The sequence below is a fragment of the Pituophis catenifer genome, unplaced genomic scaffold (genome assembly GCF_029215685.1).
Source record: "Pituophis catenifer annectens isolate HBS135680 unplaced genomic scaffold, rPitCat1.0.hap2 SCAF_3, whole genome shotgun sequence".
Classification (NCBI taxonomy): Eukaryota; Metazoa; Chordata; class Lepidosauria; order Squamata; family Colubridae; genus Pituophis; species Pituophis catenifer.
The window spans coordinates 151,094,829-151,109,846 of record NW_027256883.1 but is presented as its reverse complement, the minus strand read 5'-3'; the positions used below and the strand labels follow the sequence as shown (position 1 = coordinate 151,109,846).

At 38.2% G+C, this 15,018-nt stretch overlaps 1 protein-coding gene across 1 annotated transcript in view; it reads right to left on the bottom strand.

The window, feature by feature from the left end:
• PLPP3 (phospholipid phosphatase 3) overlaps positions 1-15,018 on the bottom strand; it is a 77,904-nt gene that overhangs the window by 23,789 nt on the left and 39,097 nt on the right. Inside the window, exons 3-4 of the mRNA XM_070941301.1 lie at positions 1,413-1,696; positions 216-273 (exon numbers count right to left, since the gene is read on the bottom strand). Of these exons, the coding sequence (XP_070797402.1) occupies positions 216-273; positions 1,413-1,696 (342 nt within the window). The remainder of the gene's footprint in view (positions 1-215; positions 274-1,412; positions 1,697-15,018) is intronic.

The following is a 15,018-nucleotide window of genomic DNA, read 5'->3' as shown; positions in this document are numbered from 1 at the left end:
ATAAATAAAGCTTTAATCTATGATTCTATTACCTAAAACATATGTTGTAGTAATCTTTTACTTTTTCTGGTTCATAATATTCATTCATTTCCCATTATAAACCTGAGAGAGAGAGAGAGGGAGGGAGGGAGGGAGGGAGGGGGAGAGAGAGAAAGAGAAACACAGAGAAAGAAATATTACACATGATTTGCTAAGTAAAATAACTTGAGACTTACCACCAAATAAAGCATGGTATAGAGTGAGAAGGAAGCATGTCCAGAGAAAAATGATTTCCTGAAAAGGAAAAAAAATATGAAGCATTGCATTCAATCTGTTATTTGAATAAGTGGTCAGTTACTCTGCTTTCTCATCTCTTAAGGTGAAAAATCCACAGAACTAAAACTTCTCTTTATTCTATCCAAATTCATTTGTAACTATTAATTCAGGATTGAATAATTGTCACAGAGACAGCAGACATCTAAGATGAAATATTAACTGATCTACCACAAATCAACAGGATAACTAGATATCAAATGCTTGTCACTGCAAACATTTATACAGCCACTCCATATCACACAAGGTGATTCTGGGTAACGTTCAATAATTGATTGAATATCTGTGTTTGGTTTTACTAAACAACTATTGTGAGCCGTGGTGATGCAGTGATTAGAATGCAATATTGCAAACTAACTCACTACTCACTGCTCACTGCCAGGAGTTCGATCCTGACAGGGTTCAAGGTTGACTCAGCCTCCCAAGGTCTGTAAAATGAGGACCCAGATTTTTGGGGGACATATGCTGGCTCTGTAAGCCACCAGAGAGTGCTGCAAAACACTATGGAGCGGTATATAAGTCTAAGTGCTATTGCTATGAAGTCCATTCACATACTATTGAGATGTAGAAAATGGAAACAATGCAATTATCATTGTGCCAGCATGAGGAAGCACACTTCTGCTTATACAGCATATAATAGGTATTTAGTATGCCATATAGATTCACAGATGGTGTCTTCCTGAGAGAATCTGTCCAATTCACTTTTACAGTTGAATTAAACTGATATGTATAATCCTATCTAAAATCCTGACTATGAATGGTATGAGTACTCCCTTTCTCCAGTTTCTAGTACAGTTTCTAGTAATAGAGACAGACCAAATATATATATACATATATAGTCATGTATTCTCATGCTGGGTAGATGATCTTCAAGCTCATTTTTGACCACTATATTCTATGCTTTTAGGAAAATAACTTCTTCCGATACATCAGTCATACCGCTTCTTAATTGGTTTTTTAACTTTGATTTCCCAACAATATTAAATTTCTTTTGCATTCTTCTTTCACATATTTATAGCAAGATTTATGAAATCTACATAGACAAAAGGACATCATTTTGGTTGAGCTACAGATGTCTTTTGGAAAAAAAAGACTCTTACCTTGCTTCTTGGACTTTGCTTTCATCAGGATTAAGGCACTGATATTCTTGTATATAACCCTGGGAGCAGTTGATTCTTGTAAAGTCTGGCATACACACTGCAATGAAATTAGGTCTCAGCCGTCCCACCGACACTTTGGCAATATCAGTAAAGGATTGACTGATAGCACAGCCAAATGCAAAGCAGCCCACTTGCTTGTATAATGCTGCAATGTATGGGTTCTGGATAAAAGACCGAGATTTCTCCTTAAGGCAGTGGATCCGATAGAACTCTCCTATAATAATCTGCAAAAAAGAAAAGTGTATCTTTTTTTAAAGGATATTCAGTCATATTGAAGATGGTATAGCTTTAAAACAATAGCTGATCACAGTGTAACTGCTGAAATCTATTCACTAAATGATTTATTAGTAATGAAGTATTGGCAGCAACTAGTTGAACTTGGCGGATATCAAAAAGGTAATCTGGACTGGATCCGATATATTTTTGGGGAGGTTACATGGAAATATCAGGCTGTGGAGTTGAGAAAGCATCCAGAAAATGGAAATGGCATATTGTTGCCAAGAAAACAACAGACTGTCTATTTTCACCTCTACCGAAGTTGTCTTGAAGGATATTTTAACTTCACTTTAAAAAAGGTGATATGCACTTTTTTCCCATATAAGTTTGCTTTTGAAATATATCATTAATGCTGAGTAGAATTCAATCAAGCTGCACAATGTGGTTTTGAATCCTTATTCTTGCAGATATTGACACCATAAGCTCATGCTCGTTGCTCAAAAGTCTACTTGTGTTCCAAATAATTCCATGTTACTGCCAGGGTCTGGGATAGTGATGTCTTTGCCTGAACATCTGATGGTTTATCTAATAAGGTCTTTTGAAATGATTTGCATTTACATACCCACTAGTCTAATCTAACCAAAGAGTACTCAATGCCTCAGGCATGATGCACACTTACTACTAATTTTCCAGTTGGCCTACCAGCCAACACAAGAGGGTATTCAGAGCAACAAATTAACCGCAGTATTTTACAACTTCATAATGAAGCAGCTGTTTTGGGTAGTAGTTTGGAATAGCAGCAAATAAGACCATCATCTATCCTGATCCACTGACAAACCAACTCAATTCCAATAATAGTACCAGTCCATCTGAAATTAAATCCAAACCTTCACCCTGTATATTATAATACATATTATTATGTATATTTTCTAGCTGATATTGAAGGGAAGATGATGTGAAGTGAAGTAACAACAGTTATGGAAGAAGATGAAGATTAACAGATACTTATGTTTACTTCTCAGATATTAATTTATAAATGGGAGTGTCTATTGGCACATGCATTTGCTCCTCTGATTTTGTGGATTAAACTTGACTGTATTAGTTACTCTTAAATGCCCCGAGTATCTAACTAGTTGCAGCAGGTAGCTTATGTTTATTAATGTACTGCCAAGCTATCATATCATCCTTTCTATGAATAAACACAATGTTTTGTTTTTCTCTTCTATGAATCAGATTTTCTCTCTGTTTCTCCCTCTAAGATCTTATATGGCTTTTTTTAATGTATTGACAAAAAGATGTGATTTTAAAAAAATGTTTCTAATTCCATTAAATACTGCTCATATATCAGAAAAAGGGTAACTCATTCAGAGGAACTAGTGTATTGTACTTTGGGCTGCCTATTTCAGCTTCAATATACTTGAACAAATTAACAGGGGGTTACTGTAGTTCACAAGACATATTTTTTTTTATTGCTTTCCAAAGGAGTCTGTATGGGACAAGCAATAAAGATCTGCTTAAATGAGTTACTGTCATGCTAGCTTTACATCATCTTGAAGAACAAATCTGTGCTCTATTGACCGGTGACATGACAGATCTCCATATTCTTCATATTCGGACTTGCTAAGGCCATTTTTCTCTATGACGATGTGATTATTCTGAATAATAAAATGGAATCCTCCATTCTACCTCTGTAGCTCTAAGTGTGGTTAAAGATGCTACAGGTGTGGTTTGTGGTAGCTGGAATTCTTACATCTACTTCATTTTTGCTGTACCAAAGATTTCTGTGCAACCTAAAACTGTGTGTGTGTGTGTTGGGGGGGGGGGGCAGTTGTTCTGTTTTTATATTTCAGGTGTTTATACATTTGAAGAAAAGAGTTCACATGATACAAATGTGGTTGGGTTATTTCCCAGTCACTGAATCTGATCTTGAAAAAAGAACATACATATCAGGATACAGACATACAATACTTCAGAGCAATTTATTGATCCCCAAACAACAAATATGTGGGTTTAATATTAAATCAGAAGATTGTGTAAATTACTGTTTTAAGAGTTGCAAACTTTAGGATTATCCTGATATCTTTGTTCCAGGTCTTACCCTACAAGCAATGACAACCCTGGAGACATAATTAGAAAAACTAGTCCAGCTGGTTTCATTTGAACATGCCATGTACTGCCTATTACCCGAAAGCAACCAAATAAAATAAAATCAAAAAGCTGTGGGCGTTTCTGGCATCATTACACCACTTATTGGACAATTGCTCTTCAGACATTGCAAAATATAAGCTTCAGGTGTAGTCGAGAACTGCAAGTAATTCCACAGATACAACAGTTCCTAAACTAATCCTCTGAGTTCAAGCTTGCCTTCTGGATTGAAAGCTTTTAAAGTGCTACTACTATAACTGCACCCATATGTCTAAGCCAGTGTTTCTCAATCTTGGCAGCTTGAAGATGCATGGACTTCAACTCCCAGAATTCCTCAACAATGCCAAGGTTGAAAAACAACAGTTGAAGTCAGAGGTGGGCAACTATGACAACTTTATGACCTGTGGACTTCCCAGAATTCTTGAACCAGCCATATTGATGTAGAAATTTTGGGAATTAAAGTCCATAGATCATAAAGATGCTATTGTTACCCACCCTGGTCTATGCCACAGGGAGATTTATCTTCCATGTTTGCCCACGAATCTCATTTATCTTATCTTCCTGTTTAAGAATGTTATGAGTGGTGGCTGTCCTCTCATCTAAAATTTTATTTTACAGTGTTTACAGAAGCACTTTCTTTATAGCTCGTAAATAGCTTTAGGTTTACTTTTAATTGATTGTTTTATCACACAACTTATCTAAGGCAAAATTGCAAACTATCCTGAAAAAGACTTCATGGTTGAGTCTCACTTCTATTATACCACAGGCCCATTATTATAATGGGAAAAAATACTCCTGAATTGTTAAAAATGATTGCTCTTAACAATAGTATTGTTTATACTGATTCTGCTTATAAGTATTCTGCCAGCTGAGATAATGAGGATTATAATAATTTAATAATAAACACTAACTTGTATGTGCCCAACCTTAAATGATCATAGGGTGATCCCAACCATCAAAGAAATCACAATAAAGCATAAAAATAAAGATGGAAAGTATGATAAAACAAGAGATCTCACTTTCCCTTGTCAAAGGGCTGGGTGAAGAGTTAGGTATTCACAGCTCATCTAAATAACAGCAGGGTGAAGGCCATCTGACTCTTGGAGGGAACCTTGTTCCAGAAGATAGGCACCAAACTGTCTTGGGAGTACCAGATTAAGGACATTTAAAACAAAATATAGTCATGCTGAATATCGGTGACCTTTTGCTTACCCTGTAATGTACAAGGCTATATGAGTATTTACTCAAACTATCAACAGTAATTTTCTACTAAAAGCATCATTATATGGAGTCATGACATTTAGAAAGGCCATTTCAAAAAGAAATTTGTTTCATGGCATTATTTAGAAAGCACAGTGAAATTAATCAGGCAAGGGCTTCAATTTTTTGAGTGCTATAAATCAGCATTTATAGCTTGCCTCCAAATTATATGCTTATGTCATCCAGTTGCTATATAGTTCTAGATGGAAGACTGGAAATGAAGAGAGGGTCACAAATCTGCAATTTCCTGGAAGTATATAGACAGAAGAGGGAATAGTTACATCAGGGCACATGCTTCAAGATAAGATGACATGATCAATGCAAATGATTGTGCATAAGGATCAAGCAAGCAAGCAAGCACAGAAATGACGCTAAAATATTTTATAATACAATAAATCTGTATTATAACTTGAAATGTAATCAGCATAGGCATATTTGAATAAGAGTTTTCAGGAGCACCTCTTGATTGTGTTTACATTCAATTATTAGTGCAATGGTCCTTACAATAATGGATGAGTTCATACTTGCTCATATTTTTCTGTTGCTTCTGATATGTAGCATGCTTTTACTAGCACAATTCACAAGCTTCAGCTAGCTTACTTCCACATCTACCGGAAATGCCTTGGACTTGATAGTAATAGTACATCATCTGTATAAACATGCTTGCCTAGCATCTTCTAATCTCAAAACCTGAAGACAATGTAATGAAAATACACAATTTAATCAAGTCCAAATGTTTATGCTCACTGAAAGAGAAATGTGAGTTTAATTACTTTTTGCCATATTTTCAAAATTGGTGCTCTGAACTCCAATTTTACTAATTGCTTCTAATGAAATTAAAAATAGAACTAAAGAACTAAAACTTTTTAAAAAGTCTCAAGCAAAAGAGAAAGATAATTTTCAAGAACTAAGTCTACTTTCTAGATACATGGTGAGAATCAATGGATTCCATTACTTGTAGGAAACTATCTGTTTACTATCTGTTATTTCTGAAGGAAACCTATGATTTGGTTTTCAATGTCTTAATTTATAAAGCAAAATTCCAAATATTCAATCATGAAAGAAGAAAAATCAATATAGCACAGAATGATAAAATGAAAATTTTATGCCATTATGCCAAAGCCACAAAAGCCTAAAAGAAACAGAGGAAATAAAACCAAATGTAAAATCTTAAGGCAAATGGAAACAACTTGATGCAAACGAGGATATCATATTGCTCAATAGATCTCCCAAATTTTCTTTTTAATGCTTAGCACATTTCCTCTACATTCATACCTAAGAACAAAAAAAAATATGCTTCAAAAATCCATTGCTGGTTTTGAGCAGGCACTGAGCTTAGTGATTGTTGGTTAAGAGTGTCTAATAAGAAACAATTATGGGTCAAAGCAAAAGAAGATTCTTTCTACGATAGCAGTCAGTATACACAGATATAATTCATAGAAGATTATTCTGCCCCGCAAACCCAGTTTGCAGGAGACAAGAGAAGGTTTCAAAAAAGATGGAAGTAAGATTCTAGATTTCTTAGTTTGAGAAACTGCACTGAGGAAAACAGAAGCTGAATAAAGCAATGGATTACCGGTATATAAACTACAGAATAAGGATGTGAAAGAGAAGATGGGGAAATGGATTAATTTAATTCTGGAGCATTCATGGCTACTTCATGGTATAAAATTTAAGAAAAACATAAAGGTATTTTTAGTTTATAAATAAAACTCCATGCATTATTTGGAGTGCAAAACTGCAGTACTTTCCCAAATGTAAATTGATATGAAAGCTGTGGAGCTTCACTAAAGCTACCTAGGTTTAGGACCTGGCGTGTTCCAAAATCTGCTGGAAATCCTTGAGATACAAGTGCTTCCCAGCTGATGACTTGTCTATTTGCTGGACTACCTTCAAATGCAGGCAGAAAGCCAAGAACTAGATTTGCATACAGGATAAATAAAGGCATCTCTGTCTCAATCTCTTTTTCTTTGGAAGAATGCAATTAATTGCCAGATGGTCTATTGCAGTTATTTACAGGCAACTGAAACATTGTTCCTTTACTGGAAGATGAATCGCTTACAAATCCTCTGTGGTTTCTGTGGACACTTTGGAATGTATTTCCACCACATATGCACAAATATGGCCTGTAGTAAGCCTATATTCAATATATTTGATTAAATACAAGGAAAATATACAAATGTAAGTTGATCCATATGACTGTTTCAAATCCTTCCCTGGGGTATGTATGGGTGAATGGTTAGTGCATAAAAACATGACAAAGCAAAACAAAAAAAAAAACATTGAAGTTTACAGTGATTGATACTTCTACCCAATATATCTTATACAAGTCCATTTGTCCTCTGCAGAACTTTGAAGGGGTTATCTTATTGCTTAACGCATTGTAAGCCGCCCTGAGTCTCCGGAGAAGGGCAGCATATAAAAATAAATAAATAAATGAATGAATGAATGAATGAATGAATGAATGAATGAATGAATGAATAAATAAATAAATAAATAAATCTGCTTTGAAGAAAATCTGACTGAATTATTTGAACAAGTCAAATAATCAAATCAATTCAGGGCATCAGATCAGTGGTGGGTTTCAATTTTTTTTACTACTGGTTCTGTGGGTGTGGCTTGATGGGCGCGCCATGGCTTGGTGGGTGTGGCAGGGGAAGGATACTGTAAAATCTTCATTCCCACCCCACTCCAAGGGAAGGATACTGTAAAATCTCCATTCCCTCCCCAATCCGGGGGAAGGTTACTGCAAAATCCCCATTTCTTCCCGATCAGCTGGGACTTGGGAGGCAGAGAATAGATGGGGGTGGGGCCAGTCAGAGGTGGTATTTACCAGTTCTCCGAACTACTCAAAATTTCCGCTACTGGTTCTCCAGAACTGGTCAGAACCTGCTGAAACCCACCTCTGCATCAGATCAAATCAGGACCTTTCAAATAACTTCAGAGAGACTTGAAGGCAATGTTGAGATTCAGTTGGCTTTCTGGTTGGCAAGACCCAAAACACTATTGCTGGTTTCTACCCAAGTAGGGGTGGCAGAAGGAGGAGGAAGAAGAAGAATGGTTGAGTTCCCCAACCAATGAATTTGGCCATCTTTGCACAATACATGATTCTCACAGTGGTCTTGGAAGTATGCTCCTGCTGTTTGGACTTACTTTTCTGATAGACAGTGGGTAAGGGAAGAGAAATAGGGACTCAGATTTTTTTAATTTTTTAACTCCTCTTTCCTTTATGATACTTTACCTTTTCCCAATCTATTCTGTGATCTTCCATTTTTCTCCAATCACACATACACAATATTTTCAGACTTATTTGTCCTTAATTCTTAAACTTTATCTCAGTCTCTTTCCCCAAACTGCTTGCAGTTCCTAAATCCCTATTTTATTCCCCCCCCTCCTCAAAAATAAACAAAAATAATTTCTGTTTCCATTCTGCAACTTTTTGTGGCATGGCTTATTTTGATAAATTTATCTTTTTGTCTGCATGGGTGAATTGAGACTGTTTAGCTGTTGTTTCAACTACAGTATATGAACGATACTATTTTTATAGTATAGATTTCATAATAATAGGCAGTAGTGATATTAACACTTATCTGCCATTTTTTTAAAGTTTGCACAAAGAATATATAATACATTGTTCCTCCATTGTCAATTAGTTGTGCCAAAGGTAAATAGTTAGGCGGTAGAAACCTTTTTAGGAAAAGTTTTAATTTGGAAATTTTTTATTGTGAAGGAGGATACTTTCTATACTGATAAGGAAAGCTTACTAATATGCCACACAATTCGGGAGCTATCAGTTCTACACACGTACTAACTTTACCTTAAAAGAGGTTCAAAAATTATTTCAGCAAATCCTTGAGCTTAAAATTAAAAACCTCTTCTATGTGTGCTCTTTTCAACTTCACTCTGCCAAACAAATTAAAGCAGCTGCAGAAATGTTGATTTCTCCCATTATAGCCTAGGGTCTAATTTTTTTTAGAGATCAGTTGAAATCAAATATTGATGCCTTAAAATTTCTAATCACAAACTGTAATTGAAACTTTCGACCTTCATTTCTCATTATTTTGCATACACCATCAAAGATACAGAAATAAATTCTGCCTGATATAGCAAAACATCGTCAGATTTAAAATTTACAACACAGACTGGGCACAATCAAACTTAATCTTATGTAACCAGGACAGCTGAATTAGAAGAGGGAAAAAAAAAAAAAACAGCAACAAAAACTACAGAGTGATTCTATCTTTGGCTTATACAAAAATATGCACCCTTTAAAAAACTATTAATAACTTGCCTAAGGGACATGTGTGAGTATTTGACAAGATTAATGTTTTCTTTTAAACTGCTGGTGGTCTTGATAATTGCACTAATATAGCATTTTGAAAATTGGAGAGTTTGCCTCCCCAACAGCATGCTATTACATAGCCATGACCCATCCTCCTATAGCCAAAATTGTGGCAAAACTCTTAATAAATTGAAGTAGGAGAATCTTGTTCTTTTGGCAAATGCTGACCCCGGGTATTGTTGTTGTTGTTTTTTTTAGTAAGAAGAAAAAAAAAAAAAGAAAGAATGCTCCGGCAACTAATTCAGTACAGATGTGCAAAAGCTGAAACTTCATCCTGAATAAACAAGTTTTAAAGATATTAAGCTCTTCTTCTGACTTGTGTCTCCAGCAAAGAAGATGCATGTGGTGTGAACTGCTGGAAATGTTTAAAGGGGAGTAGTGATGTTAAGAACAAAGTGCACAGCATTTCACTATGCTGAAAACAGGACTGAAAATGGTTTTTAGCAAATACTTGGAAAGACTCTAACAGAACTTGCCTCTCTGATTCTGTCAAGTCACCCTTGCAATTGTCCATTCCTGAGTAGGAATCTTTAATTTTCAAGTTACTATATAGGTAGTTCTCCATTTACGACCATTTATTTAGTGACCACTTAAAGTAACAACAGCACTAAAAAAGGTAGTTTAGGATCAAAATTCAACTGCTAGCTTAACCGACTTTTATGTACAAGGATTACAGCATTCTGTGATCACCATTTGCAACCTACCCAGCCAGTTTCCAATGAGCAAAACCAAGGAAGGAAGTTGGACTTGCTTAACAACTGCAGGGATGGCAAAAAGGTTGTAAAATTGGCCATGACTCACTTAACAATCTCCTTGCTTAGCAACAGAAATTCTGACCCCAACTGTGGTGGTAAATCAAGGACTACCTATATTTTTAAGGATCTAATCAGATAGAAAATTGTAGGATTTCAGTTGAATACAGGTAATCCTCAGTTAAGAATGATAACTGGGATCAGAATTTCTGTTGTTAAGTGATGCAGCCATCATTAAACAAGAATTAACGTGATCAATTAAGCAGGCAGCTCACAGGCAAGATGGCAGGGAGTTAAGGCACAGTGATAGCACAGCAGGGCCAGGATTGGCTGCTACCGGGAAGGGGAGGATGCAAATGATTTATGATTCGTCATTTACTTTCCTTGTGGGAAGCCAGCAGCGAAAATCACAATTGGCAATCATGTGGCTGTGGAACACTGCAACCATTGTAAGTGTGAGCTGGGTGTCAAATGCCCAGATCACACTTATATGTTTGAGGGGGTGCTGGGACAGCTGGAATGTTGAGGACCAGGCTTAAATCTTGTTTTTCAGCGCCGTCATAACTCTGAACAGTCACTGAATGAATGATTGGTAAGCATGGACTACTAGCACACATATTTATCTTATTTTTAATGCTACCTTTTTATAAATATAACTGTTTCTCTTTCACTCCCCCCAAATATACTATATTCTGCCAGACTTTGTAGCTAAATGTGGGTATATCTAAATGACCGAACTATGAATAATTGGAGGTGCTATTTTCCTATCCTCTTAAGAACTTCAGTGTAATTTACCATCTAAAAAGACAATTTAAAATCCTGTCCAAGAACGTGCAACATAATTATGTCTATGTATGTTTATTCAGAAGCAAAGACTAGAGCAGGGATGGCTAACCTTTTCCAGACCGAGTGCCCAAAGCATGTATGCAAATGCGTGTGCATGCACCTGAACCCCCAAAATGCAATGCGTGCACAGTCCCCATGCATGCACCCCACCCCCTGCACATGCACACCTGGCCCCCTGCATGCGCCCCATCTGGCCAGTGGGAGGCGCTTGCACATGCACGGTGGACCTGAGCTGGGGCGACGGCTCGCGTGCCCACAGAGAGGGCGCTGCGTGCCACCTCTGGCATGCGTGCCATAGGTTCACCATCACAGGACTATGCATGTGATCACAAGTATGCATGTGATCTTTACTTCATCTGTGTATCAACTGTCTTTTCAAAAGTGTCAAACACAGAAGTCAAGAAATGAATAACCCTAGTTACTCAAATATGGAAAGATGAGCCGAGGTGGCGCAGTGGTTAGAGTGCAGTACTGCAGCTACTTCAGCTGACTGCTAGTTCAGCAGATCAGCGGATCAAATCTCACTGGCTCAAGGTTGACTCAGCTTTCCATCCTTCCGAGGTGGGTAAAATGAGGACCCAGATTGTTGGGGGCAATATGCTATTTAGTAAACTGTCTTTGGTGTAAGCCGCCCAGAGTCCTCGGAGAGTGGGCGGCATAGAAATATGACTAATAAAAGAAATAAATAAAGAGAAAGTCTTTTGTTACAACTGAGACATTTAAGACAGGGTGAAATGCTACCAGTTCAGGCTGGTTCGCCTGAACCAGTAGTAAAATCTGTTTTAAAAAAAGTTCCGACAATCAGCTGAGCGACGCGCGATTGTCGGAACTTTTTTTTTTTACTACCTAACTACTAACTATTTAGGCATGTTTTTACTACCGGTTCGGGCGAATAGGTAGCAAAAAATGCTTTAAAAAAGTAAAAAAAAGGCTCCGATGATCACAGCTGTGCCGTACGATCGTCGGAGCCTTTTATTTTTACTTTTTTAAAGCATTTTTTACTACCTATTCGCCCAAGCCGGTAGTAAAAAAATGCTTTTAAAAAGTGTGCACAGCTTATGTTTGGTGCATGCTGCGCATGTGCAGTGTGCATTTGGTGTATGGCGCACATGCACAACCAGTGAACCGATAGTAAACCGGTTCAGATTTCACCACTGCTTTAAGGGAAACTTTTACAAATCATGACCAGGACTAGTGGATACAATGAGAACCTCAAAAGTTAAGCTGTATCTTCTAAGGTGAAAGAAATACAGACTGGGATAATCTCTGGGAATATATAGGGGAGGTCTGGAAGCATGGTCCCTAAGGCAATTAGTATCTCAAGTGCCTTGTGCATTCATATCCTCTCATGCACCATAGGAGACAAAGGTCATAACCTCCAAAGTTTACTTAACAAGAACTTTGTGGATCCTGGAAGCTTCATAAAACATGACCTAGACCCGTGATGGCGAACCTATGGCACGGGTGCCACAGGTGGCACATGGAGCCATATTGGTGGGCACGCGAGCTCAGCTCTGGCACGTATGCGTGCGCCGGCCAGTTGATTTTCAGGCCTTCTGGGCCCACCAGAAGTTTGTTTTGTTTTGTTTGTTTTATTAGATTTATATACTGCCCTACTCCCGAAGGACTCAGGGCAGTGAACAGGCACAAAATAAAATACATAGATACAAAAGTTAAGAACATAGTTAAAACCAGATTAAATAATTTAGCCCGAGACAATTAAAAATCCCAATAATTTAAAACAGATTAAAATTTCGATTTAAAAGAATTTTAGAACAGGGGAGAAAATTAGGCCAGGCTGGCTTGCTGGAATAGGAGAGTCTTAAGAGCACGGCGGAAAGTGCGCAGATCCGGGATCCTATGTATCTCTGGGGGGGAGCTCGTTCCAGATAGTGGGTGCCCCCACAGAGAAGGCCCTGGGTCGCCAGTCGACATTGTTTAGCTGACAGCACCCGGAAGAGCCCCTCTCTATGACAGCGTACTGGCCGGTGGGAGGCTGCTTGTGGTAGTAGGCGGTCCCGTAAATAACCAGGTCCTAAGCCATGGAGCGCTCTAAAGGTGGTAACCAAAACCTTGAAGCGCACCCGGAAGACCACCGGAAGCCAGTGCAGCTCGCGCAGGAGAGGTGTCACACGGGAGCGCCATGTTGCTCCCATAACCACCCGCGCGGCCGCACTCTGCGCCAGTTGGAGCCTCCGGGTGCTCCTCAAGGGGAGCCCCATGTAGAGAGCGTTACAGTAGTCCAGGCGGGAAGTGACGAGGGCATGAGTGACTGTGTGTAGGGAGTCCCGATCCAGAAAGGGACGCAACTGGCGAATCAGCCGAACCTGATGAAAAATCCTCCCGGTCACGGCCGTCAAGTGCTCTTCTAAAAACAGCCGTGAATCCAGGAGGACACCCAAGTTGCGAGCCCTCTCCGTGGGGGCCAGCGATTCGCCCCCAATAGTCAGCGATGGCATCAACTGACTATATCGGGACGTCGGAAACCACAGCCACTCCGTCTTGGAAGACCAGAAGTGGAAACACGCTGTTTCCAGCCTCCGGAGGGCTCTGGGGGGATGGGGAAGGCCGTGTTTGTCCTCCCCAGGCTCCTAGAAAGGCTCTGGAGCCTGGGGAGAGCGAAAAATGGGCCTACCGGGCCCACCGTGCCATCACGTGCCAAAAGCAGGGGGAGCATGGGAGGGCGGGGCACATAGAATTATGGATGTGGGCACACGTGTGTGTGACCCCCCCCACTCACCCCGCCTTTAGCACGCGATGGCAAAAAGGTTAGCCATCACTGACCTAGACCTTTCACAGATATTCTGTTGATAAAAAAAACCAAAACCCACCCATAAAAAGTTCTAGCAATAAAACTGAATGCTTATTCTTCCTCAACCTTTCTATGTTGTTTGAAAACAGAACAATCATTATGAGTAAGAAAAGAATAGGGATGCTGTATATTTCTGAAGAATTTGTATTCTACTCAAATACTCCTGGAACCAAAATTATATCTTTTGAAGGAAACATGTATTTGTCTTTTGGATAGCTGTCTGCAAGTCTAAAATATTTTGGAAACAATGAAATATACCATAATTTGTCAATTTGCCTGGGATTACAGCTACTATGGCTCTATCAGCTATGTAGATCATGTTTATATAAATAAAATTAATACAGAATAGAAATGGTAATCTATCTTCTTTTTGTCACTGGGTTATTCATCAATCATTACCTTTTTAAATAAGTAGGTTATGTACACAATAGCAATGTTGCAATGCTTTATTTAGTTGAACTGTTAACAAGTACTACTAGTACAGGGAGTATTAAGCTGTAAACATAGCTGCATTAACTAGAATGAACTTAATAAGAAATGCTGTTTTTAAATTTTGCAGTAACTATTTTATTTGTATCATCTCTGCCTCTACCATCTCTATTTTTTTTAAGGAAGAGTCAGAATTGTATCTCTATTTCGGTGTAACGAATAAAGCTTTCTTCGCTCTCGATAAGTAGTGCAATCATGTGGTTTTTCAACTGATCATCAGGTCACTTAATGGGGTTTCCAATCCCAATTATGTGGCTAAGCAAATACTATCTGAAAAGCATGCAAGAAATCAGAAGCAGAGCTTGTTTAGTCTATTAAACTAACTTCTTATAAAATAATTTCCATGCCCAAACTTTCTACCTGAAAATCAGCTTGTGGTTTATGGTTGAGATTCTTTAAGCACTGCTTCTCAGTGGCCATTTTGATTTTCATCCCTATCCCACTGCTGTAACCGCTGAGACAAGTGGGGTAGTGAGTAAGGTTTCCAAATGTGTTAAAACTTAGGGGCTGATGACAATTAGATCATATTTAAAAAAAAAAATCTGGAGAAAAAAAAAAACAACTGAAAAGGAAAAAGTGAGGAAAGGACAGCCTCTCAGTTAGAAGACTAAAAATATGGCATCTGACCGACCAGTCCAGTCATCCTGTTGGCATTCAAAAATGAATGAATTGCCTGGGAGAGGA